The following is a 27,968-nucleotide window of genomic DNA, read 5'->3' as shown; positions in this document are numbered from 1 at the left end:
TTTGCAACTTTGCATATATGGTACCTGATTTGCTTATTGTTGTTACCTTTACCATCAGGTGTGAGAATAGTGGTTTTCAACTACAATTATGATATCTAACACGTAGTCTTAATCACATTGCTGATTACCTTTTATTTTCAAAACATGGCTGAATTCAACTCAAATTATGATATCTAATACTTAGTCATGTAGATCACTTGATTATAGATAGAAAATCGCCAATATTTAATCTTCAGCACCTCGATTCTACATCAAGTTTCAATCGCCAATGGAAAGGAGAGAATCAAAATAGAGCAAACAAAAACAACTCCTAATTTCTTGAACAGCAATGAGATGTTTATGGGATCAATAAGAATGATCAAATGCTCTGAACAAAACCAAATGCAATAAATTAGTCCAAACAGCCTTTTCTATTTCCTGTGCTCCACTTTTGTTTGCCATCAGTACAACTGAGAGGATTGATCAAAACTCAAAACATAGTCTCTCCAGTCAATTGATCTACATGGCAAATTTCTTTACTGATCCAAAAAGATCAACTTTTTAGTTGCATGCTCTATTTATCTGCAGGACATCTCTACCTTTGGATTCTAGATACTTTGTCCAGATATGTACAAAGAAATAAATAAGCAATGTCCATCAAAACAAAGCCACTCTTTAGTCTTTACCACAAACTTGGAAAACATAACACCATAAACATTGAATCCATATTTCAAACTGAGCAAATGCAATTAACAACTTGAATAATGTTTTTACCTTTGTTAGATTAGAACTTGCAAACTGAGCAAATCCCTCTTCTTCGATTCAGTTACCTGCACGATTATAGCTTAATTACATTACACTTCTAATTACATTAATTACCCCAAGCTCCAAAGCCGACTCTAGAATCATAACAGAAACTCCCCTATACCCAGACTAACACAGTCGATGGCAACTAGGAACTAGGTCCAAGACTCTTCTGAGCATCTCCAGTAGTTGTATTAAAATTATTGATAAGTATAGCAATAATTTAGATTTAGTTATTGATTTTTAGCATTTGTTTCCAGCAAGGATTGCTATTCGATTGCTAAATCAAATTTTTAAAACGTTGTGCAAAATTGCACCGTTGGAGAATTTAACAATAAATACATTCTCTCACCTCAAATTGATAAATGTTAGGATTTAGCAACTTCTTAGGCATTACGCTGGAGCTCTTATTTATCTTAAAAGTTGACAAATTAAAAAAAAAATTTGAATTAGGCATTCTGCTGGAGATGCTCAAGTCCTCCACAAAATCAAAACAAAATATTGTGTCACATACCAGTAGAATTTGATAAAGTAAAAAACATAGTAAGGCAGTAGAGCATACCTAGGTGTCTTCGCTTAAGATAAAAACTGCATCAAAGTGTGGAATATGATGCACATATTTGAAATATAGTTTTCAAATCAGTCACAACAGCACACGCATATCCCAAATGCATAGCAGTGGTCAATCAAGGTACAACATCATTAAGCCACGTGACCTCGAGCTTTGTTGTCAACTGCCCAGCCCAGCAGCATGCTGGTGCTGCGTTTGAACAGGGATTTCTTGGACCAAGTACTTCCAGAGACTGATTTGCTTGTACCCCTTGAGCCTGCCCTTTGTTTCCATTGATTTCCTTTCCTTGCCCTTTTGGTTTCCTTTTCCCTCACTGATAGAATATTGAGTCAAAAACTATAGGTCCCGCCATCAAACTGTTGGAATCATTTTGTACCTTTATCATGTCAACCTACAATGAGTGGCTGCAACAACCTCTTCTTATGTTTCCAATTGTTGATCCGAATGTTGATCAACAACACCTATGTGAATGACTTGCTCTAAATCACCCGGTCTCTTTTGATGATGCAGACACCCTAAGATTTTTCAATAATCTAGGGTGTCTAAGAGACAAAGATCAGACACGATCATCAAATTTGTGTTACAACATTATGTTCCGTGATACCATCATGAAAGAAATCCGCATTTTCTATAAATTCCATCACCAACAACAACCACATTTTCTCTCCAAATGCGGATTTCTTTCATGATGGTATCACGGAACACAATGTTATAACACATTTTTGATGATCGTGGCTGATCTATGTCTCCTAGACGCTCTAGATTATTGAAAAATCTTAGGGTGTATGCATCATCAAAAGAGATCGGGTGATATAGGGTAAGCCATTCACATAGGCATTGTCGATCAACATTCGGATCAACAATCGGAAACATAAGAAAAGGTTGCTACAACCACTAATTGTAGGTTGACATGATAAATGTACAAAATGATTCCAACAGTTTGATAGCAGGACCTATAGTCTTTGACTCAATATTTTATCAATGAGGAAAAAGGAAATCAAGGGAAACCAAAAGGACAGGGAAAAGGAAATCACGGGAAACCAAAAGGGCAGGGAAATGGAAATCAAAAGAAACATAGTCTTTGAGAGGAACCTAATCCATCTACCACAGCAGCATCGCTAACAGTCGTCAACCAGCTCTTTTGACATCTCACTCAAGTCCATGACATTGAGTGAATGTCTCACACCTACAGAATACAAAGAAAATATCAAACTATGTGTTCGTGTTAAGAAACCGAAGGTAAGATTGAAGACAATTATAGCATTGTAATTCACTTAATACCAGAACTTGAATCCACAGAATAGAGACACAACAAATTGGGAATGACTTATTTGATTGAAAACCAACTTCGGCTATTATATAGCCTTTACCAAAACGCTCTGCACTATCCTGGTCCTAAATAATAAGTAAGAGTCGATAACCCCAACATTCCTTGACTCAATACTCCATCAAACTAATTGTAAACTGAATTTATTTTCTAAAACAGTTGGAGAAACTAAATTTACCTGATGGGGCAACCACAAAGACAATTGCCAATCGATTCTTTAACGCATGCGAACGAGGTTCCCATCTTAAACTGACTCCTCACCATTTTATTTACTTGCGAGAAGACCGACAGTGCAATCTCGGCGATTTTAGCTGGTCGCTCGACTCCACTCTGACCACGTAACAAACAGCTCGGGGGAAGTAAACGGAGAGACTGCTCGGGCGATGTCGCGGTATCTGGGACCGGGAGACGGCGACAGCTCGAGCTCCGGCCGACGGCGACAGCGACAGCGACAGCGACAGCGACGGGCGATTGAGATTTGAGACTTTGAGAGGAACTGATTAAGATTTGAGAGCACTAGGGTACACGGGTATTGGCTTTAGGAGCTAGGAATTGAACGACGTCGTTCAATGTTTTTATTTTTATTTTTTTTATTTTATATATGTGATATGGATTTTTTTTGGGCTAGAAAATCTGACTCAGGCTCCAGCCAGAATTGTAAGGTTTGTTAGGAGAACCGTATCGGAGCGGATGGAGGAACCCATCCAGTGATTTTATGGCTCGAAATGCCTCTTAAGCTTCTGCTTGGAGACCTTCCCTGACTAACTGCTTGCTGGGTTTTATGTATGAGGAAGCTGGGAATTGCAAAAAGGCTTACTCGGACTGTTATCCCTGACTAATTGATCATAGTCATCCCAGGGGGGATTCACACTCGGGGAATTCTTCAGACTCATTGCGGAGGGCGGCGACTTCTGTGTTTTAGGTTTGAGCGAGGACTCTTGAGTCTTTGAGCGAGAGAAGAAATGACAATGGCGAGGTTGCTCCCAAAACTATTATGTTGACGGCTAAGATTGTGTGACATTAGTAGCATGGATGACATATGAATAGCTGAGATTTCACCATGTATAATTATACTAAAATTGAAAAATGAAAAACAAAAAACAAACAAACCACGTTGTTTTCTTCAACACACCTTTGACCTTTGACCTTTGACCTTTCACATTTGTGTTGTGAGTCACTCATTTCCCTCCCAGATCCAGCTTTGAGCTTTCACAAATCCAGTCACATTTGTGTTGTCCGCCAAACTGGATTCCAGACCCAACACTGCTTCATTCTTCTCTGTTGCGCAAGTAGTAAGTATTTTCCTTTTCATTTCTTCTTTACTTTGGTCTTTTCATTTTTGATTCCCAACTCCCAAGTGATTTTCGGTGTGATATATCTATAGACTGTTGGTTTTGAGTCAAGTCCACTCCTTTTGTCAGTTTTGTGCTTGGAACTGAAACAATGGAGATAGAAAGCAACCTGATCATCAAGAATGATAAGTTAGAAGCCTTTGATATTCTCAGGAAAGCCTTAACAATCTCAGCCACAAACATCAACTTCTTGATCTTCACCATTCTCACCTCCCTCCCTCTCTTCTGTTTCTTGGTTTACTATGAACCTTTTCTCCATAAATTCCTCCTTGGAATCTCAGAAATGCTAAAGCCGCCCTCTGCTGATTTGTATTGGTCAACACTATCTCTTTTGTCAATACCAACTGACATAACAAGAAAACTGAACAATGAGTTTCCTGAAGGGTTGGTTCAGATAGGCCTTGTCTATCTGATCCCTCTCCATCTCCTAGAGCTCAGCACCGTCCTCGTGATTGTTGATTTGGCATCCAAGACATATACTAGACAAGAAGAAGAAGAGCCACCATTGACACTCAAGGAAATGGTTCATAAACCCTTCGATGTAACTAGAGTCATAGGCACTTTGGTCACATTTGTGTACGCTTTCATCATTTCGACTATTTCTTTACTAGGATTGATATGGTTAGCAGCAATATACTATGTTGTCACCAAGTTCAATTACGACGTACTAGTCTTGGTGTGGTGTTGGGTGGGATTTCTGGGACTTATGACAATGTATTTGGGATGGAGTGCCGCTTGGAACATGAGCGTTGTGATTTCAATTCTTGAGGGTAGATATGGAACCAAGGCAATGGCTTCAGCAATTTTCTATAGTGTTGGCAATGTGTGGAGAGGGTTTCGTTTGATGCTTGTTTTCTTTGCTTGGGAAGTTGGTTTGAGGTTGCCCTACATCTATTTTGGCTGCAAAGGAACTTGGAGTGTTGGTATTTTGACACAGATTGGTTTGTTCTGTTTGGGAAATGTGGTGAAGTGGGTCGCCTTCACGATTTACTTCTACGATTGCAAGAACCGTGAAATAGAGAGGAAGTTGATAATGAAAGCTAAGAAGAGAGCTGTTGAAAGTGGTTGATGAGCCTCCACCTTTCATATTATTGTCTTATAATAACGATATTAGAAGTATGTCTCAATTTCGTTTCAGCTAGTCTGTAATTTGTTTCGGGAGGTTTTGGTTTTCATCCCTCTCCTTTGTTTATTTTTTCTTTTATTAATAAAATGGAGTGATAGGTGATTTATTCGCCTATCCTCGATCATTCAGCGAAAAAAAAAGAAAAAAAAAGTGGTTGATGAATTATTAAGAGTTTCTGTTACTGCAACATTGTGCATTGCGCTCAACTTCCATTTTTCGGATGTTGCTACGTTTCATGATCAGATGTAATGTTTCTATTACTACATTACTGGAATATCCCAAATTTCAGAGAAGAAGTGACAAAATAAGCACATGGTTTGAAGTTTTCAACTTTGTATTAGCTCCTCTGTTTACTTTCTTCTATGTGTCTTGCTTGTTTGCTTGTCTTCTGGTTTTTGGACATTTCAACAACTAAGAACGAAGGTGAGTACTATATTTTAGTGCGTGCTTTGATCATCACGTCAAATGAATAGAATGACAAAGAAAGCTAGATTTCTAGCGTTGTTTGAAATGAAATGTGAAACCAACTAGCATGGTTCCAATTTGTTTTGTATATATTGAAGAGGAAACCACACCAAATCCACCACATTAGTTCAGACTTTGTAGCACGGAAATGAAGAATCCCAATGAACTTAAGCAGACCAAGCCATGGCTTCTTGGCACCATTGGTATAATGGGATCGGCCATGAAAATTCCCTTTGCAAATCCCAATTTCATAACCTTCATTTTGATCACCTCCTTTCCACTTTTCTGCATGATGAACTTCATACCAAGATTAAGATCACGTTATGACTTTCGGCAGCCTAGTTTCATCATGGAGGCATCATTGGAGCTACGGCGGCTCATTACTCACCCCAACACTCTGTCATCTTCTATACCATGGTTTCAAGATTGGACAATACGACTACTCAATTCATGGGTTTTCGACATGATCAAGTTGCTTGTTGCACTCACATCTATCTACTCTGCTTCCATTATCTTTACTAGTAGTGTTGGCAAGTCAATGAGTCTCCGAGACCTTGTTCAGAATTCTATCACCAAAACTCGGTGGCATCAGCCTATAATTACATACATCTCTCTGTCCCTAATTTCCTCCATCTTTTTAGAAGGTTTTAGACATTGGTTAAAGGCAAGGCCTACGAATCCCTACTTGATCACCCTACAATTTTTAGTTCCATTTGTGGCCGTTGCCAAATGGTTAGAGTTCATAGCCTTGACGAATGTGGCTGTTGTTGTGTCCGTTTTAGAAGACAATATCAGAGGACCGTTTGAAGCCTACTCAACCTCATCAGAGCTGAGCAGAGGAAATAGACTAAGAGGGTTGGTTTTGATAATTCTCCATTCTACTGTGCTCTCAGGTTTGAAAAGCCTCTTGAATTGGAGTTTTTCTAGTATACCTGCATATCATTTCATTCAGAAAATCCTCTCTTGTTTGCAGTGGATGATGTTCTGGGTGGTTTTTACTGTTTATTACTACGACTGTAAGAATCGTCACAAAAGCATGCAATAAGTTCTTACAATTATGTGTACTAAACTAGGTGTACTTTCATAAACCATGTTATGCACATAGCTTGAAGAAGTGAAAAAATAAGCACCTGGTTTGAAGTTTTCAACTTTATTAGCTCCTCTGTTTACTTTCTTCTATATGTCTTGCTTGTCTGCTTGTCTTCTAGTTTCTGGACATTTCAACAACTAAGAACGAAGGTGAAGGTGAGTACTATATTTTAGAGCGTGCTTTGATCATCACGTCAAATGAATAGAATGACAAAGATGGCATTGTTTGAAATGAAATGTGAAACCAACTACCATGTTTCCAGTTTGTATTGTATATATTGAAGAGAAAACCACACCAAATCCACCACATTAGTTCAAACTTTGTAGCAGGAAAATGAAGAATCCGATAGAACTTCAGCAGACCAAGCCCTGGCTTCTTGGCACCATTGGTATAATGGGATCAGCCATGAAAGTCCCCTTTGCAAATCCCAATTTCATAACCTTCACTTTGATCACCTCCTTTCCTCTTTTCTGCATGGTGATGTTCATACCAAGATCACCTTATAAATTTCTGCAGCCTGGTTTCATCATGGAGGCATCATCGGAGCTACGGCGGCTCATTACTCAGCCCAACACTCTCACATCTTCTATACCATGGTTTCAAGATTGGACAACCCGAGTACTCGATTCGTTGCTTTTCGACATTCTCAAGTTGCTTGTTGCACTCACATCTATCCACTCTGCTTCCAGAGTCTATACTACTAAAGCTGGCAAGTCAATGAGTCTCCGAGAGCTTGTTCAGACCTCGATCACCAAAACTCGGTGGCTGTGAACTCTAACCATATGGCAACGGCCACAAATGGAACGAGAAGCTATAGCATGATCAAGTAAGGATTCTTAGACCTTGCCTTCAACCAATGTCTAAAACCTTCTAAAAAGATAAGAGGAAATTAGGGACAGGGAAGAATGTAGCTGTTGTTGTTTCCATTTTAGAAGACAATTTCAGAGGACCTTTTGAAGCCTCCTCAACCTCGTTAGAGCTGAGCAGAAGAAATAGACTAAGAGGGTTGGTTTTGATAATTCTCCATTCTACTGTGCTCTCAGGTTTTAAAAACCTCTTCAAATGGAGCTTTTCTAGCATACCTGCATATCATGTCATTCAAAAAATCTTCTACTGTATGCAGTGGATTATGTTATGGGTGGGATATACTGTTTATTACTACGACTGTAAGGATCGTCACAAAAGCATGCCATAAGTTCTTACAATTCTGTGTACTAAACCAGGTGTAAAATTATTTACAACTTTCACTATGTTATGCCCTCTATTATATAAGAGTAGTCGGTCTTGAATTTTTTTATACAAAGAACCGTCTCTAATGTCTGGACTTGCCTTGATTATTAAATTGAGGATGGCAACCTATTCTTAAAAGACAGAAAGTTATGTTTATAAACAATAGCTTGTGATGCGAAAAATTAGCAAGAAATCACGATGCAATTAGCAAGACAGTAAATTAAAGTCCTGAGTTAAGCTGATAAGTGATCAGATTCAACATGCTTGGAGGTGAAAACATGGAAACGGAAAGCAGCATTATCATAAAGAATCAGAAGCTGTAAGCCTTTGATATTGTAAAAAAGAACTCTTAATTCACTGTCTTGGAGGCCTGGAGGGCATACATGGAACTAAGGCATTTGCACTAGCAATATATTACAGCATTGCTAACGAGGGGAGAGGGTCTATTTTGATGTGTAACTTCTTAGCTTAGGATACATGTTTAAGGCTGCCGTGCATATACGTTGACTGCAAAGAAAAAGGGAACGGGAATGTGGTTACATGGATCGTCTTCATGATCTACTTTTACGATTGCAAGAACGGGGTTGTAGACAGGAAGTTGATGATGAAGGCTAAGAGTGGCGATGAAAGATGTTGATGAAAAAGCATTGTGACTCATGTTATCATGTTGTGTCAAGAATCCCAGTTGTACTAGTACAGTTCTGTCCATCCTTTTTTTTTGAAGTATAGAGTTCTGTCCATCCTATATAGTCTTGTATAGTTCTGTCCATCCTATATAGACTAGGAATTGAAAAGAGCCAAAGTATAGATTTTTGAAGTTTTGAACTCTGTGTTAGTGCCTGTTTTTACACTCTTATGTATGTCTTGCAGTCTTGCTTCCCCACCTTGTCCTCTATTATTTGGACATTTCAATACTTAAGAAGGTAGTAGTTACATTGTTTCATTGTAGTTGGGAATTGGGATCATCGAGTTTCCAGGTAAAAAAACGGCAAGGGCTGTATCATATATGCAGAAAAGCGAGTGAAACTTAGAAACCCAATGGATCCCGAGCAGATGAAGCTATTGTTTCTTGGCACGTTTGCCATAATCATATCAGCTATGAAAATCCCCTTCAGAAATCCCAATTTCATAACCTTCACTTTGATTACCTCAATTCCACTATTTTTCATAACGTTACTCCCACAACTACCTCTTGTTCAGGACCAGATTATTGATTTTTCCATAGAGGTATTAGTGAAGCGAAAAATTGTTACTTACAGCAGCATAGAGACCACTCAGGAAGATTTGTCATGGCCTGAAGAATTGACCATTCAGTTTCTGAAAATGTACATTGTTGACATGGTCAACTTCCTCACTGCATTTACAACCATCTATGCTTCCTCAACAATCCATACTAGTATTGGTGATCACAAGGCCTCAATGAGTGTCACAGATCTTCTGAAAAACTCCATAACCAAATCAAGATGGCGCGACGCTGTTTTCATGTTCATTGCCATGTCCATGTTGCACAGTGTCTGTTTACCTTATGTGTTCTATGCTATTCATGTACAACCTGCTGTGACATTTGCTATATGGGTGGAATACAATGCCTGGTGGAAGCTAAGTGTTGTTGTGTCCATTTTAGAGTTACAGCAGAGAGGATTTCAAGCATTTTCAACCTCATCACAGTTGATCAAAGGAGATAAACTACGAGGATTCGTGTTGATGCTTCTTCTGTCTGTTCAGATCTCTTTCCCAACCATCCTTAGAGGACAGCCAAGTAGACATTTCGCATATGTTTTTCTTAATGCAACCCTCTTCTGTTTAAGGAAGGTCATGACTTGGATGGTTTTCACAATTTATTACTTCCATTGCAAGAATTGTCAGCAGAAAAAGGTTGCCGTTTATTCTCAAAGATCTCTAGCTCACTAGTTCAATAGTTCCTTGTAAGTTTTTGTTTATGTTTCAGGTTGTATGACTTGGCAAGGTTAAGCCTAATAGTAAAATATCTCAAAGCTATGTGGAATACTACTTTGATGAAACCAAGGCATTTGCTCCGGCAATATATTACAGCATTGGTAAGAGAGGATCTATTTTTATGTGTATCTTCTTTGCTTGGGAAATATGTTTAAGTTGCCATGCTTGTCATTGACTGCAAAGAAAGGGAAAGAGAAGAAAACAGCCAAAGTTTGAACTTTGTTATAATGCCTGTTTTTACATTCTTATAAATCTTATGCATGTCTTGCTTGCCCACCTTGTCCTGTAATCTATGGAGTATATATGGATATTTCAATACTTAAAAGTAGTAATTACTTTGTTTCATGATGTAGTTGGGATCATCGAGCGAGTAAATACGGAAAATGAGGGCGGCCGCTAGCCTTTATTTTTATTTTTATTCTAAGTTTGCATTATATATGAAGAAAAAGGGAGGAGTGTAGCTAAAAAAACCCACAATATTCAAACTTGGGAGTGCAGAACCCAATAGATACCGACCAGATGAAGCTATGGTTTCTTGGCACCTTTGGGATAATCATATCGGCCATGAAAATCCCTTTCAGAAATCCCAATTTCATAACCTTCACACTGATTACCTCATTTCCGCTTTTTTTCATAACGCTAGTGCCAAGACTATTTCATATGCATGATCAACTTAGTCTGTTGTTCATAAAGGCATTAAAAACTCTAAAAATTCTTACCGTCACTTGCAGGAGTTTCAGCACCATAAAGACCGTTCGAGCTGTAGAAGTAGAACCCCCGATTCCCAAGGTGTACATTGGTGACTTGATCAACTTCCTCACTGCACTCGCAACCATTTGTGCTTCCTCAACAATCCACACTACTAGTGACGGTGATCATAAGGCCTCAATGGGTCTCAGACATCTTCTGAGAAACACCATAACCAGATCACTTGGGCGCGATGGTGTTTTCACATTCATTGCTATGTCTATGTTGCACCATATCTGTTTACCTTATGTGGCCTATTGTATTCATGTACAACAGCTGCATTTATCAAGCTTTACAGACAGTTTGATCTTCAAGTCTGTACATGTTATGGTTCCTGCTGTGACATTTGCAATATGGGTGGAATACAATGCCTGGTGGAAGCTAAGTGTTGTTGCGTCCATTTTACAGTTAGAGGAGCAGAGAGGATTATTTCGAGCATTTTCAACCTCATCACAGTTAATGAAAGGAGATAAGCTACGGGGATTCGTCTTGATGCTTCTTCTTAAGAGCTTGGATTGGCCAACCACTCGAGCACCGAGTTCTAATTTGCCAATCTTCAGAGGACACAGTCTTTTTAAGTGCACAAATTTTGCACATGTTTTTCTTCAAGCAAGCCTATTGTGTTTGGGGAAGGTCATGACTTGGATGGTTTTCACAGTTTATTACTTTGATTGTAAGAATCGTCAGCAGAAAAGGTTGTCATTTGCTCTTTAAGATCACTAGCTCACTAGAAGTGTTTGTTTTTGTTTCTTAGTATCACTTGGCAAAGTTTGGCCTAGTACTCAGATGTTGAATACTACACTGTTTACTACAACTCAACAGTAACTGCTATGTGAAGTAGAGAAAAATCAACTTTGGGTGATTTTCTGTTATGTGATCATTGCTAGATTCAGTGTCAGATTTGAGGTGAAAGCTGCAGTTTTTGACATATTTCAGTGTCTAATAATGTTTGAGCAACTGGTATACTATCATTTTCGAGTACCAACCAAACCAATGACCTGATGCCCACTGGGTTTGAATCGAAAGGGATTTAGGACCATCTTGATTATATAACTACCTTCTTAATTTTCAGCAAGTGAATTAGTGAAGGGCTTGGATATGGAAAGCAACCATATCATGTTGAAGCCAAAGATTGGAGTTTTTGATATACTTAAAGAATCTCTGTATTTAATCTGCAAGAGCCACACCTTCATTATACTCACCTTTCTCACATCTCTACCCTTTTTTTGTTTCTCAATTTACTATGAGTTGCACCTGCAAAGAACCCTTGTTCAAATCCTGCAGTTTCTGAAACAAAATTCTGATTTTTTCAACTACAATTGGCAAACACAGCTCCATACTACAACAAGTTGGACCCAGATGTTATCCAACAACTTGATACAACTGGGACTTCTTTATCTGATACCTCTCCATCTCCTAGAGCATTGCAGTGCTTTTGTGATCGTCGATTTGGCCTCCAAGTTAGAAGGAAAAGGGAAGTTCAGGGAGGTCTCCGGCAGTGACAGTGTTACCAGAGCGGTGCGCTTTAGAGGAACTCTTGTCACATCCATCTGGGTACTTTTCTTATCAACTTGTACTGTACTTGGATCAATATGGTTAGTATCAGTATACTATGTTCTATTGAGAAATATTGGGTACTATAATATGTACTGTAGAATGTTATACAAGGCAGCTTGCATGGCACTGCTAGCAAATTACTTGGAATGGGGTGCTATATGGAACATGAGTATTGTGATCTCAATACTGGAGAACACAAAGGGGGCTAATGCATTGACGCTCTCAGCCTATCTAAGCAGAGGTAGAGAACGGCGGCAAGGGCTTGTTTTGACACTTATTTTCGGTGTTTGGGGAATCGGTTTGAAGCTGACATGCCTCTTCTTCAAACACTATGAAAGAAGAGGAGGAATTGTTGCTCAGATTGGCCTCATATGTACTGGCAATGTGGTGAAGTGGGTTGCATACATGATTTATTACCAATACTGCAAAAAACTGATTTCAGAGAAGAGAGTTGATGTGGAAATCGGACAAGTAGTTGAGAAGTAACTGGTCCAAAGAAGAAGGATTCACAGAACCTAATGTTCCATATGTCCTTTCCCCTCATGAGCTACTCTTTGGTTTTATTTGTTTTTCTTTGTAGCAAGACATCAAGAAAAAATGATGAATACATACATCTATATGAAATTGTGAAAATTATACAGCGCACCCGGGTGCGCCGCACACCCGGGTGTATCCACCGTTGATTTTGACCCGCGAAAAAAAAAAAAAAAAAAATTAACGGTGGAGATGACGGGTGCGCGGAATAGGCTCTCATGAAATTGAAGAAATAGAGTTGGGACTCTTAAAACTTTTGTAAGGCCTTTAATTAGGACAGTGTCTGTTTCCAAAAAAACTAATTGGGCTTCTCTCGGCCGTCTCTCCCAAACTAATTGCAATCTTGCATTCTCACCTATATCAACACTATTTTGCAATATAGCCTGCAGAGAAAGCCAAGTTATGTGTGGATATACTCAACACTTATACGTTTAAATATATAGACCATACTTGATTGTGTGGTTCGGCACTAGTGACAATCTTAAATAACGGTGTGTTTGGATATTGGTGAATTTTCGAGAATTTAATCAAAAATAAAAAATTTTCAAATTTCTTATGACTGGTTTTCTCGTTTAAATTACATACTTGAATTCTTCATAAAATATGTGTTATTTATCAATTCCCTCAGTTAAAGTTAGTCTAAATACAAATTTTTGTCATTTTAAAACTCTACATCATGAAATCCAAACAATGAAATTTTTATATAATTAATGGAATTTAAATTATGAAATTGTAATTCCCATGATTTTAAAATTTCTATGAAATTTGAAATTACTTCACCCAAACACAACATTAATCATCATAATCTTTTATTGAAATTCATATCGCCGAGTATCTTAATTGTGTGATGTTATGATCGTTCTTCATATCTTTCCGAGACATTAATTTTTAAAGTAAGTACCATAGTTGTTAAAAAATCAATCAGATCTTTTAATCATTTTTATCTTTTGTTGGAATATCATATTTTGATACTAGCTAACAAGAGATGATTTTAGAGCGAAAACAAGAACATGATTCTTTCACACAAAATCAAGATTTTCATCAATAATTATGAACTCTAGACATGAGGTCCTTCAATTATTGAGATTTTCGATCTGGTTCCCGTCATATTGTAAAGAAAATCCGAAATGAGCGACCTCCTAAGACTTCCTAAGACTTCTCAAAGCAGATAAATCATGCCGTCCTTTGATGTAAACCACACAAAGAATTTCAATCTTTGAAGAAACTTGAAAATGTCTCCTTCAATCTATAATGCAATTTAGTCGTTCAATTTACGTAAATTTCATACGTAACAAGAACATGCAAACCCTAACATATTTTATGAGTTCATCACAATCCAACAATATCCTATCTTGGTCAGGAATGTAATGTAACAAATATAATAATAAAAACTTTACTCTGTAATTATATACAACATAGTCACAATTCACAAGTGTATGCGGTGATTAAACGCCGTAACCTACAACTTGTTCAGGTCACTTTCCCTCACAAACAGCCCGTGAAAACCGTACGGCACTCGCCGGGGCAGCTTCACGGCCGCCACGATGTCCAGCTCAGACGACATGGCGTCCATCACCAAAAACCTCGACTCTCCCGTCTTCTCATTATGAACATACGACACCAAATACCCGTCGTCCTCCTCCGCCTCCGGATTCCCCGGCTCCCTCGCCACGAAAAACGGCTCTCCCCCGAAGCAATCCTCACCGTACATCCTGCTCGCCACTATGCTCTCCTTATGCTCACAGCCCGACACGTCGAGCTTCACCACTCCCGAGATCTTCGGCATCGGATCGCCGACTGCCGCGTAGACGAACCGGTTCTTCTTCCCCTGGTAAGCCGGGTTGATCACCGCGAAGTCCAGATTCCGAGTCGAGATCGGTTGCCGGGTTACGATCCCGGTCTTGAGATCGATCCTCACTTTCTCGACGAGCGCGTGGACGAGCCCCATTCTCTCGAGCGTGTGCTCCGCCGATAAGATGTTCGGCGCCACCATCACGACGGCGTCGTCTTCGTCCCACGCGTTCACCGCGTGCATAATGTTGAACCCGGGGACCTCAAACCACCTCATCTCCGAATCGTCAGCCGCGTATTTCGGGATTATCCCGACTCTGGACACTTTCGACGCGTCCAGCCCCACCGGAGACCCGCCGCCGATCATCTCCATCGGGTTCATCCCGATCTGGATGTCGGCGAACACCGCGTACTTCTTCGTGATCGCGAAGTCGTGCAGCAGAGAAGGACTTTTCATGGAGAACACCGGCACGTCTTTCTGTTTAGATCCGGCGGGATCGAACCGGAAGTAGGTCAGATACGGCGGAACCGGTCCGTAACGGAAAGCGAAGGCCTCGCCGGTGTCGGGGTCCACCTTCGGATGCGCCGTCATGCTCATGAACAGCTCGCCGTTAAAGTCCTCCCGTCCGACGGTCTCGACGTCGCCGCCGGCGGTCAAACGGACGGCGTAAGGCAGGTCAGACTCGCCGAGCGCGTAGAGCTTGCCGCCGAAGAACGCGAGGCTGGTGTTGGCGTTGCCAATGCCGTTGGCGGGGTTGTACATCCCGGACGCCACGCGGGCAGCTGAGAGCGCGCCACGTGTCGCGGAGGCGGTTAGGCCGTTGAAGCCGGAGAAGACGTTGGGGAGGAGAGGGAAGCCGGCGTCGCGCTCGACGGTGTATTTATACGTCTTGACGTAGCGGCTGCAGAGGACGGCGCGGCCTTGGGAGACTCTGAGGGAGTGGAGCATGCCGTCGCCGTCGAAGAGGTGGTAGGGCCCGCGCGGGAGGTACTGAGGGTTTGGGCCGTTGCGGATGTAAGCGCCGTCGAGGCAGGAGGGTAATGAGCCGTGGATGACGTCACACTCGGTTGGTGGGAGTTCGGTGATGGGAGCGAAGTTGCCGGTGAGGACGTGTTTGGGGTCGACGGAAGGGCGGATGGGAGGGTCGACGAAGGTGTTGATGAAGTCGTCGAAAAGGTTGAAGATGGCAGCCGGGAGTGTTGTTGGATTAGGTTTTGTGGGTGGTGGGGAGGAGTAGGATGGAGAAGAAGGAGTAGTCTTAGTAGTAGCAGCAGTGTGCTTGGGTTGTAGTGGTGGTGGTGGTGTTTTGGGAGGGGTTTGGGTTGTGGGTCTGTCTTCGATTCTAACAGAGGAGATGGTGAGGGATTTGAGTTTTGGGGCTGTTGTGGAGGGTTGGGTGGGAAATGTGGAGAGGAAAGAGGAGGACAAGGCATCCATGGCTGCTCTGGGTTGAGTGAGCTTAGAGATGCCTAGCCTGATTGGAGTAAATAGGAGAGAACTGGTGGGATATTTTGGAGATGTTTGAGGTGGACAACAGTCACAACTCACAACACAACCCAGAAACTAGTGGAGGGGCCACATTGTAGGGGTTATATCTCAAAATGAACGGTGAAGGAACAGAGGCATTTTGTGGGTTTGGGATTGGGGATTTTTATGAACAAGGGAAAACAACATTAGGGGATATAGAAGACTACTGTGTCACTAGAAGGCATTTATTCAGTGGGACTCTGATGAATCACATCCATCTGGGTCAATTTTCTTCTTTGTCGAGTCTTGAAATATTGGCTATCAGTGATCCACTAGAGGAAGCATACTACAATCAGTGATGAATCTAGCAGCTCAAAACTTGAGCATACAGAACTCTTTGTCAAGAATCATTACATTTCGAGAAGCATACTGCAATCAGTGCTAGATCAAACAGCTCACAATTTCAGCATGTAAAACTTTCGATTAATATTAATCTATTTGTTGCGTATAATGATCTCTATAAGGGTCCGGTTCAAGAGACACTATTTTAAACACAAATTTTGATACTTTTTAATAACCATTAGATCTTATTACATTTAATGGTCTAGATTTATTATGAGTTTAATGTCAATATACAAAAACATGATGTGACAAGTGACATAGAATTAAATTTACTTAATTTCTTTTAAATAATCAAAACAAATTTGCAATTAGAACGAAACACTTAGTATTTATAAAACAAACATTATTTAGAACACATACGAAGAAAAAGCCATAATGGTTAAATGAAAAACAGGCGCCTGATCTCCAGAAATAAAATCACCCTATGATTGGTTCTTTAGTAAAACTCTAAACTATAGAAAAGAATGAATTAGTTCCTAAGGGAAGAGCATGATAATATGAAATTAAATTGAATTCAACTAGTGGTCGATACCAAATTGCATTTGACAACATAGAATTCTCATTCATTGTCGCAATAGAGTATTGATCAATGGAAGAGGCTATGTTTAGGGTTTTATGCATATAATAGTGAACATCTTCAATTATCTTCTATTATCTCCCCTCTTTGATAAAACCATGCTTTTTTTCTGCTCTAATCTCTCCAATGAAATAACCATGCTTTGTTAATTGAAAGTTTGATTAGTTTTATGCATCCAGTAGTCCTTTGTTATCTCCAACACCAATTGTATCCATTTATGTTGTCAAATGCAATTTGGTATCGACCACTAGTTGAATTCAATTTAATTTCATATTATCATGCTCTTCCCTTAGGAACTAATTCATTCTTTTCTATAGTTTTACTAAAGAACTAATCATAGGATGATTTTATTTCTGGAGATCAGGCGCATGTTCTTCACTTAACCATTATGCCTTTTTCTTCGTATGTGTTCTAAATAATGTTTGTTTTATAAATACTAAATGTTTCTTTCTAATTGCAAATTTGCTCTGATTATTTAAAAGAAATTAAATAAATTTAATTTCATGTCACTTGCCACATCATGTTTTTGTATGTTGGCATCAAACTCACAATAAATCTAGACCATTAAATGTAATAAGATCTAATGGTTATTAAGAAATATCAAAATTTGTGTTAAAAAAAAGAATTAAATTCAGTTTACCCCCTTATGGTTTGAGGGTAACTTCATGTTAATCCCTACACTTTTAATTTCATCAGTTTACCCCCTGAACTCTTCAATTTTTGTCTGTCGTGACCAAATTCTTATATTTTGTTTGAATTGATCGTTAATTCTAGATACGAGCCCAATTGTTAAGATTAAAATTGTCATTTAACAAAAAAAACTAGTGAAAAAAAAATTAAAAAATCATTCCTTTTTATCCATAACTAAGTTGAAAATTTTCTAAGCTTCGGGTACAAACATAATTTAACTCATGAGATTGGGTCCACGTCAGCAATTAACGTCTTATTTGGACAGAAGATGAGACATTGGTCACGGTTGAGGGAAATTCAAAAGTTTGAGGGGTAAACTGATGAAATTGAAAATATAGGGATTAACATGAAGTTACTTTCAAACCTCATAGAGGTAAACTGAATTTAATTCTAAAAAAAATATCTCTTAGACCGGACCCAATTTCATAAGATCTAATGGCTTATGAGAAGTGTTAAAATTTGTGTTAAAATGAATATCTCTTCAACCGGACCCATGATATAAACGTTTGTGTGTTTAACTGTTTATGGCATACGTTCGGTTTAGCGTGTACGCCACTACTCATCTCGGCAATTTCATTTGGAATGGACACCTGTATATTACAGTGCGGAAAGTCTCACCTAGAGGATGATGTTAGGTTAAGCCCAATCACGTCGAACATAAAATGGTCCAGGAAAAAGGGGGAAATGGTCGACAAAGTACAAGTGGTTGGGCCATTTTCTGAACTGTAGCGAAAGGAACTGAAATTGCTTCCCAAATGGGATCCAAGCACTCAAGCAAGAGCTGTATTATCACTATCATGAATTTGGTGAAGTAATAGAAGACACCCACACCCACGGCAAGACCACAAATCTAGGCAAACAGACGTAATGAACATTAAATGGAGGCAAAAAACTTGCTTGCATTATAAACTATCTCCGACTAATCATAAGGAAAGACAGTCTGTGAAATCATTTTTGATCCAACTACAGCTCTAGATACCCAATTGGGACAACAGTAAATTAAATATAAGTTTATTCTATGGTTCATAGCTAGATAAACCATTTCAACTACAAGAAAAGGCAGGTATTCGGCAAGAGCATATCTGCTTGTCTGATGCCTGGTAAGAATTTTCCTCACTGTGCTTTCGATTCAATCACCTTCTTAGCAAAAGATGGTAGGCAGAATGCAGCAGTGTGAATCTGGAAGTGAAAACAAAAAATTACTAGATGCAACAGAAAGAGGCCTACGGATAACTAAACAGGAATCATTATAGATTAGTTCCAAAACATGGACAGACAAAAGCAAAATCCTACCTCAGAGTTATAAAATTTCAAGGGGTCTTTGGAACCGTCATTTTCAGACAAAGGATTCACAGGGTGCTTAAAATCAACAGGAGGTCCCTCAGTAGAACAGAGCATAAAACCAATCACTCCACTGAAATAGACGACAAGAAGAAAATTACATCAGCAGTAAAGATAACCACAAGACTACGAATTGTCTTTAACACTCCATAAGACCCCAGGGAAGTGACAGTATCACTTTCAGAAAAAAAAAATTACCCCAAACAGAGCAATTATAATGTTGCCAAAAAGAAAAAAATCATGTGTCATGCAGGTGCATCTTGTATCTTGTATAGTGTGTTAGTGTGTGTGTGCGCGCACAACAGAGGATGTAAAAGAGACTCAGAAAAGTGCATGCCTTGGATATGTAGGGACTGTTGTCCATGCGTAGTTGACAGAGCCTTTGAATATCTGGTGGCAGTTTGACACAATATCCTCAATGATGTGCATGTGAAGCCATATACTCTCTGCCTGGGTGCACACAACTCCTCCTGGACAGAGAGCGTTTGCTACCGACTGGAAGAACGGCTTCTCAAAAAGCTCTTGTGCAGGTCCTAATTAAGAAACAAACACCCGAAAACCAGTAAGTTCACAAAGGATTCCTATGTTTCTATTTGGACCAAGATGAATATGATTTCAAGGTATTATGATATTACCTATGGGATCAGAAGAGTCCACAATCACTGCATCATAAGTTCCTGCTGGAACAGCCTTTAAAAATGCAACTCCTGCAAAAGTAACAGAGCTTATGACAACCGATTGCAAGAAAAAAGGGAACGAAAGAAAAGCAAAGTTAGATACAAGAATAATATGATCTTACCATCACCAATATGAAGGGTCACCCTGGGATCTTCGTATCCAATAGCTACGCGGGGGAAAAACTGTTTCGAAACCTGGAATACAGAAGAAAGGACGATAAATTATTGTTTAACCTACAATCGCACCCAGTACATTAGTGCACCCCAGTAGAATCACGTGGTCATTTACGTGTTCTACCCAAATTGAATTTATCCAAGTGTTGCAGCAGTGCATATAAATACATATATACATACATATGATGTATCAAGATGCATAAAATATTCCACCAGCAACTGGGGATAATCAGACACATTAACAGCCTACGAAGAATAAATCCAAAACTTTCGTTGTTTTTTACTTACATCAACAACCATCTTATCAATCTCACATATATCTATTTTCTCAACAGAAGAATGACGAGCCACCTCCCGCAGTACTCCACCATCTCCTCCACCGATAACCAAAACCTGAACAACACCAATTAGAAAGATAATAAGTTGACAAGATATTAAATTGAACAAAACTACACGACATCACACATCATCTTCTCACTGAAAATTTAAAAAGCAATAGAAACAGGTTTCACAAAAGTAGCTTCAACCTATGCGTAATGTTTTAAAAAAAAACCAAATGATTTGACAATCGTGTCAGTGTGTGTATTTACTCTTCAAGAAAGAAATGCATATTTCTACCTATGTTTTCTAGTTTAGTCCTATGTTTTGCAGACAACAAAATTACCTTCTTCGGGTTTGGAATTGAGCAGAGAGGAAGATGAGTAATCATTTCTTGATAGGCACATTCATCTCTTTCTGTCAGCTGAATCACCCCATCCAAGACAAGAACCTTCCCATAGGTCGATGACTGTAAACAGAATATGTATCATCAATATATTCAGATTACTAGAACAGGTAAGGAAGTGCCAATAACAACTTCAAAAGTGTATGTTACCTGGAAGACCATCACATTCTGATAGTCCGATTTCCCTTGAAACAAAATTTTCTCTATCTTCAAGGAGTGTGCTTCTCCTGCAATAAGAGTATATAGGTAAGTCCTCAATCATTCTACCAGACAAACCCAAACTAACACTAGGACAAAATGAGAAACTGACAAAGCTGAAAACTATTTCTCCTTTGCATGATGGTTTTTAGCTATTTGGGTAAGAAACACTCTACCATTTAGAGTCAATAGTTCAAAGTTCCAAAAATTCCAAACAACCGATTATCACTAAACAAATTGCCATAACCAAATAGCAAGCCTCGCACTATGACAGTTAACCACTTACAAACAAAATGTAGACTCCCACTGGAATTTTACATTCATCACATGTTATATTCTTGAGTTACTGTCATATAGGTCCTGAACTCATAGTTTAGCAAACCAGGTAGTTGGAAACTATACATCTAAACAGAGCCAAACAAGTCCGAAAATCAACGTCAAAACCCAAAGACACTCATAACCAAATGATTTATCCACACCAACCAGATTTAACACCATGAAATTACTAGAATACATTAACCAAGTGAGCATAAAACACGGGCGAACTCACGACTTCGATGCCAAACATTTCTCACCAACAATCCATACAAACAATGATTCGCAAAACGTGCATAAAACGTCCATAACATTAAACACACTATTGGTACCATTCTGAGCAACCAAAACATGTCACAGTAAAATAAATAACCAGAAAAACTAACCAGGCCACATTGGGCTAATCTCAGAGAACCACCCAGGAATAACACCAGAGATACAATCCGGCTCTTTCCCACTCTCGGTCTCCATAGCCGCCGCAGCTGTCAACCCACCGTTCTCTTCCTCCTCCCTCGCCCTCTTCACCGGAAAATCACCCAACCCCACGACACCGTCCTCGGCCATGAAACCCAAACAAGACGAAAACCTAGCAGGGGCGAGAAAAGACGAAGCAGAAGAAGGCGAGCGGTTCAGGACTCTGGACAGACCACACAGTCTTGGTGTGTGTTTGCGGAGTCCGTGTTTGCGAGCTCCTATATAAAGCCAGGAATATTTGGGTAATTAATATTTAATGCGGTAAAAAGTAATTATTTTCGGGGAGGCGCAAAGATTCTGATTAGTTTTTGCTTTCTTTTTTCGTTTTCTTTCCACTTTTTCCGAAAATGTGAATTGTTATTTTATTTTATTTTATCTATTTTGATGTGTTGTCACGCAGCTTATATTATTTATACTCACATCAATCATTTGACGAGAAACAAACTTATTTTGCAAAAGATAAGATATTGGTCACTCTGAGTTTTATCTATCCTCAGTCACTGTTTAAATCTTGATTTTATGATTTAGAATGTATCAAGGTTTTTCGTTGTAATTTTGTTTTGGTTTTTAAGTTGTATTATTCATAAAAAAAAAATAAAAAAAACTAGCAAATTGTTATTTTTACCAGGTGGAATATAAAAATGATGAGGCTCTCGATTAGGGTTTTGAGGTGAAATTTTGGCGCTTGGTGATTTGTCGGGATGCAGAGAAATGATCCAAAAATATCTGTGCTTTTATTTGATATTCGTGCGGTGAAATGGCCTTGGGGTTTCGGTTTTTTACTAATATTGCCACTAAAGGGTTGATTACACTTGATTAGCCTTTTGGGATTAACTTGCTTTTGTGTTATTCACTGATTAGAGAAAAGTCATTCGAATCATTGGTGTGGACGGTGGCTTTTGTATGGACGGCCGTGATTGTGGTTTTAGGTAATGGTGGAGAGGGCATATTGTAGATGTGGGGGCAGCATATCAAGTGGGAGGGATGCTACAATTTTTCCCCGAATCTGTTTATGTTCGTTTAGAGCATATTATAGATAACCTTTGTTTGCTAGGGAATTTGTGGATGTTGTGTGCCTGTAGTTGTTAAGAAAAAGATAATGTGACAAATGTACCGTATCACATGTCACGTGTTTTTAGAAAACGGAGAAAGTGATATAGAGACCGAATGTGTAACACAAATGATTTGGAGTCGTATTTTTTTTATAAAAATTGATCGAGAAAAAGACATGAACACATTGTATTTTCCATTGGCTTTTGCATGCATGTTTATAGGATCAAATGGTGCTGTAAGATTCGATTTCAAATGATATATACATGCGCATATGAAGATTTTTCTCTCAAGACTTTTGCAATATTTCTTAAACAATGAAATAAAATGCATAAGAGCATGATCATAAAACAAACTAAGCTAATATAATATAAGAAATAAAGATTAACTGATTAAGCTTCGTATTATGTAGCTTTTTGAGAGGGATAAAATGATTAGCAATATAAAGTATGCAAAATAGTTCATCATCACTCAATAAACAAGTTTAACGGGTACGTCAAATTCCACATTCATTTGGATGCACAACAATTCTGCGTTCATCGTGAAGTTGTGAAGCATGCATGAGGACTTTAGGGAGTGGTAGAATTCCTCTTCATGATAACTTGACCGACCTGAATGGGAATGCTGCGTGTGGGTGTGAACAAATTGTTTGGTAATAATCACTTGTGGGCGAATTGCTTTCCTCGTAAGATATATAACAAGACCGCAATCATGCTCAAATCCCTAACTTTTGCCACATATTTGGGTTCATGACCAAATAATTTTGGCCAGCCATGCATGAATTTGATATGAACTTTCGGTATACCAATATGAACTCGATGATGATGACTATGAACACAACTGTGATGATGTCCATTTGCCTTGTATGATCATTTCTGTGAAGTCAACTCTTTTTCCTTTTTTTGGAACTACAATGATTGTATTTGTTTTTATCCATGTGTATGCCATTAACGTTAATTATCAACGAGTAATTATACCGTGAAGCAAATTTTGTAACGGATGCTTTAACAATCACGGTGAACTTTATCCGTAGCTTGAAGTTTAAGGATTTAGCTTGTATGGTTCTTTCTCTTACCAAGAAAGTAAAGGCAAAAGTGGGGGTTTCAAAAGATTTTCCACTAATTCAACAAGGCAATAATTAAGCCAAGAACAGAGCAAAATCGAATGCAACAAGTCTCTGACTTGTTAACTTGCACATGGATGTCGCATTGCTATATGTTGAAGGATATAATTTGTTATGAAAAACATAGAGAAAGTTTAACTTGCAGAAGTTTGATTTTTTAAGCATGGCATCTGAGTACATATTATTAGTGATATTATGTTACTGGTTCAAGTATTTACAGAATATGGTGGATCAATATCTGGCAAGAAAACAGCAAATAGATAAGCAGTTTAACTTGCAATAGTATTTACAGAATATGGGAGATCAATGTCTGATGAAACCGAAGAAACATGGTAAGACAACAGCAAATAAATAAGCTGGAAATTTCATAACACTCAACATGGATCATAGCCCATTACATAAGCAAATCAAGATAACACAAGGAACCGAAAGCACTAAATAAAAAGAAGTAAACAAACATCCCCAGAAGACACAACCTCCAGCAAAATGCAAAAGACCATAGTACCATACTAGTTTCTTAGCTGTAAATAGCTAGTTCAATCACCATAGGAAATAATGCCATCCATGATCTTGGCCACAACCTCCTTGGACTCCCTGAGCTTCTTGATACTCTTGTTCAACTTCTCACGCTTAACAGCCACAGCCGGTGACTCCTCAAGCATCCTCTCAATTCCACCACCATAAGGCCCCATCAACTCATTCACAATCTCCACTTCCATCTCCTTGCTCACCAGATTTGAAACAGATAACAGCAAATGCAGCGCCATACAATCAACAAACCTCCTCAGCACAACTTTCCAATAAGCAGTCATCCTCATCTTGAGGTCAAAAGCCTGAACCAACTGATGAGGGTAATGCCTAAGGACTGCAACCTCAACCTCCCCAATACCCTCTATAGCTACAGTAGAAGGACGATTCTCATCATGCAGAACCCCATTCATAAATGGTTCCTGCTGAGCCATCAGCTTATTCCATTCAGCAACATATTCAGGATCACATGTATAGTCAGTGAGTTTCTCCATTTCAACAATCTCCATCATCCACCTAATGGACCTATCCTTCATCTTGGCCATCAGATTATGACCAGCTCTTCTGGCAGACAACTGTAGCTGGTAGTAATTTTCTGATTGTTTCATCAAGACTGATATTACCACATCCTCAATGTAACTCCAGACTTGATCCACAAATCCAATTGGAATGCTTGAAATCCCCTTCACTTTTGATTGCAAGATAATAAGAAAAGCATTTCGAGGAAGAAAATTCGGCAGAGCAATACCTTTGGCTTCTTCCAAAATCTTTATCTCATCCATCAAAAAGTTGATCTTGGGGTCACTCTCCACACACCTGTAAAGATCATCAGAGTATTGATTGAGCATCTCAACCAAGCGAGCTGTGCAATGCATTTTTTTATCATCTGCATACTCATCAAATTCGCCTCTCAGAAGAACTTTCCTGAGGGACTCCTTGGCGCATCCAATGATCTGCATAAAAGCTGTCATTGCCTCAGAAATAGATGAGAGACTTCTTGGCATTTGGTTCAGCTCATTCAGGCAATCATTGAGTCTGTCATTGATCTTCTTCACAATCTCCGGTAAATTCCTTGCTATACTGGTTGCTTGAATCTGCACCAACTTTTGAGCTAAAACAGGAATGCCAACAATAGATTTGTCAATCTTGGAAAGAAGGGGATGTGTTTCAAACAGCTGGTGGGCAATAGCTCTTGCCTCCTCATAAGTCTCATCTCCGATTCTGTTCCTTACGCAGACATAGCCAAGTCCAATATTGACATCATCAGCTGTAACCTTCTCCAATAGTCCCTCTGGCGCCTTATCAACCTTAGTAACCACAGCAAGAGTCCTCTCACCAGTCTTATCCACACTCTGCGACATCCTAATCGATTCACAAGTAGTAAAATCAACACTTGCAGACAGGACATTCAGAATAATGCTCTCTTCCGGCTTGATATACTCCATGATCATGTCCCTTATCTGGTCGTAAATGTTCTCCGGCTGGCCATGAACCGGAACTCTAGTGATTCCAGGAAGATCCACCATGGTCAAATCCGGTACTCCATTCTTCTTCACTAGCAATGTCAATGGTGCATTGCTAATTCCCTTACCACCTCCAGCAATAACATTAGTTGCCTTCACAATGTCTTCAGCTATGTTGTCTTCATCGGTGCGGTCCACCCTGCCATTGTACTCCAACGACAGCTCCGGCTCCTCACTGGCATGGTGCTGCAGCCTCATAATGAGTGGCACCCTGGTGCAGATGCCTTGTCCTCGTGGCAGGCTGATGCCGGCCAGCGATTCAAGCACGCTTGACTTCCCGGACGACTGGTCTCCGACGACAACGATTGTCGGTAGCTGGATGCCTTCATCCATAACCATCAAATTCCGGAGCTTGTCCACTGCATCAAGCAGAGGACGGATTCTGTCGTTGTAAGACGACACAATCGGAGCATGGATAGCGATAGGTAGTAGTGCATCATGGTATTCAACTAATTCCTGGGATGAGTTTCCTAGTAGGTTTGGGATTTCAGCGGTTGATTTGGTTTTGCTGGTTTTTGAAGCAGTGTGCTTTCCTCCTCCTGCCATTTCTAAGAAACAAATTGAGAAATGGAATATTGGAAGCAGAACACACAACTTAACAGTAGGGATGGCAATAATCCCCAGCGGGTAGGGTACCCACGGGTATTCGACCCTAACGGGGAAGATATACGGGTATAAACGGGTAACGGGGATGGGGATCCTTAGTATTCGGATTCTTAAATCGGGTACGGGGCGGGTATGGTATTTTGATATTCGTCCCCATCCCCACCCATTAAGGATGAAAATATTATTATATATAATTATATAATTTATTATTATATATATTTATATATAATTTATAAATAAATATTTATGTAAAAAAATTTAGTAATTCTCTTAATAAACATTTAATGGACCTTCCTTTTTATTATATATTTTTATTCTCTTAATGAAATTTACCAGTATTGTTATGTTTTAACCAAGACTTGTATTTATTTTTATTGGATTGAAGTATGAAACTTATTTATTTTGGTATTTGATTTTAATTTCATACTTTTATATAATTGTATTTCGTATTTTAAAAAAAAAATTTAATTTAATACATAATTGTTAACGGGTACGGGTACGGGTATAGAAACGTAATCCCCAAAGGGTACGGGTACGGGGAATCTCCATTATCTAATTACGGGTACGGGGACGGGTACGGGGATGAAAAATGTAAAAAGGTATGGGTACGGTATTTTGATCCCCGTACCCTACCCTACCCATTGCCATCCCTACTTAACAGGTAGTGATGAAGATTATACATGAAACTAGCTATTTATAGTGGGTTTTTTCCTCCAACCATTTAGCACCCTTTGAGCTTCAACATTAATCAACTCTTTCAAAATAAAACTGAAGTAAATGAGGGATCATTCGCATGCCAATTAGATAGAAATTACAACGCTCGATGATGCATGCTTTCTCTTTTTCACCTGCTAATTAAGCACACTTTTGGATTTCCAATCTGTTGGAATTATCAAGGCAGCAATAATAATCTCTTGGAAGCATAAAGTTTGTGCACGCTGGAATAAATGGGATTCAAGATTCGCAGAGACCCTTTGGCTACTCTCCAACTAAACTGTCCTCAAGTCTTTTTTTGAGAAACTGTCCTCAAGTCATTAACAAATTATTGGACAAAAAAATTTCATGTGTTTCTAAATACCTGCTCTTCATAAATGAACTCGGGGGTGGTTTTTGGTGTACACTGATTTGGGCCGAGCCCTTGTTTGTCAAGGTAGGCTTTCTGGGCCATATTTGGATCCTTTGTTTTTGTTTTAAGTGCTCCTTGTGGGCTTTCCCTTATGGGTTTGTTTGTACTTTGGGCCATCTACCTGATTTTAATGGAAATTCCATGAAAATCACAATTGTTGCTCCAATGCTCAATTGCTCATAAGCATAAATTATTAAATTCTTGTCTTTGTTTTTTTATCTAAATAAAATCGATCTGACCCCAAATTCGAATCTCAGTTAGCAGTTACTGATAGAGCAGGAACAACCAGATCATAACGCATAAAAAAAAAAGATAAAAAATATTTTCTTGTTCAGTAGCCACTAGCCAGCCTATACAAAGGAATCAAATAATGGTAAAATAACATATCAGATGTCACGAGGTCTTGAATTTTGATACAATAATCTCTTCGAGGCTTTTCTGAC

At 39.1% G+C, this 27,968-nt stretch overlaps 4 protein-coding genes across 4 annotated transcripts; 1 reads left to right on the top strand and 3 right to left on the bottom strand.

Moving 5' to 3' along the window:
* Positions 1-8,982: 8,982 nt before the first annotated feature.
* Positions 8,983-12,690, top strand: LOC101306912. Its single transcript, XM_004298539.1, has 5 exons — positions 8,983-9,659; positions 9,893-9,910; positions 10,632-11,320; positions 11,720-12,201; positions 12,316-12,690. The coding sequence occupies exons 1-5, from the start codon at positions 8,983-8,985 to the stop codon at positions 12,688-12,690; spliced, it is 2,241 nt and encodes a 746-aa protein (XP_004298587.1).
* Positions 12,691-13,948: 1,258 nt separating this feature from the next.
* On the bottom strand, positions 13,949-15,971 carry LOC101311757 (probable carotenoid cleavage dioxygenase 4, chloroplastic-like). The gene has a single exon (XM_004297596.1). It carries the CDS (start codon positions 15,965-15,967, stop codon positions 14,198-14,200), a length of 1,770 nt encoding a protein of 589 aa, XP_004297644.1. The 5' UTR covers positions 15,968-15,971; the 3' UTR covers positions 13,949-14,197.
* A 2,528-nt stretch (positions 15,972-18,499) lies between these two features.
* On the bottom strand, positions 18,500-21,752 carry LOC101311471 (spermidine synthase 1-like). Its single transcript, XM_004297595.1, has 9 exons — positions 21,482-21,752; positions 20,733-20,809; positions 20,523-20,645; positions 20,147-20,251; positions 19,807-19,879; positions 19,643-19,714; positions 19,345-19,540; positions 18,960-19,080; positions 18,500-18,845 (listed from the first exon to the last, which is right to left on the bottom strand). The coding sequence occupies exons 1-9, from the start codon at positions 21,657-21,659 to the stop codon at positions 18,780-18,782; spliced, it is 1,011 nt and encodes a 336-aa protein (XP_004297643.1). The 5' UTR covers positions 21,660-21,752; the 3' UTR covers positions 18,500-18,779.
* Positions 21,753-24,278: 2,526 nt separating this feature from the next.
* LOC101306625 (dynamin-related protein 4C-like) lies at positions 24,279-26,339 on the bottom strand. The gene has a single exon (XM_004298538.1). It carries the CDS (start codon positions 26,337-26,339, stop codon positions 24,279-24,281), a length of 2,061 nt encoding a protein of 686 aa, XP_004298586.1.
* Between the last annotated feature and the right edge of the window lie 1,629 nt (positions 26,340-27,968).

The sequence above is a fragment of the Fragaria vesca genome, linkage group LG4, assembly GCF_000184155.1.
Source record: "Fragaria vesca subsp. vesca linkage group LG4, FraVesHawaii_1.0, whole genome shotgun sequence".
Classification (NCBI taxonomy): Eukaryota; Viridiplantae; Streptophyta; class Magnoliopsida; order Rosales; family Rosaceae; genus Fragaria; species Fragaria vesca.
This window is presented reverse-complemented; position numbering and strand designations above follow the sequence as displayed.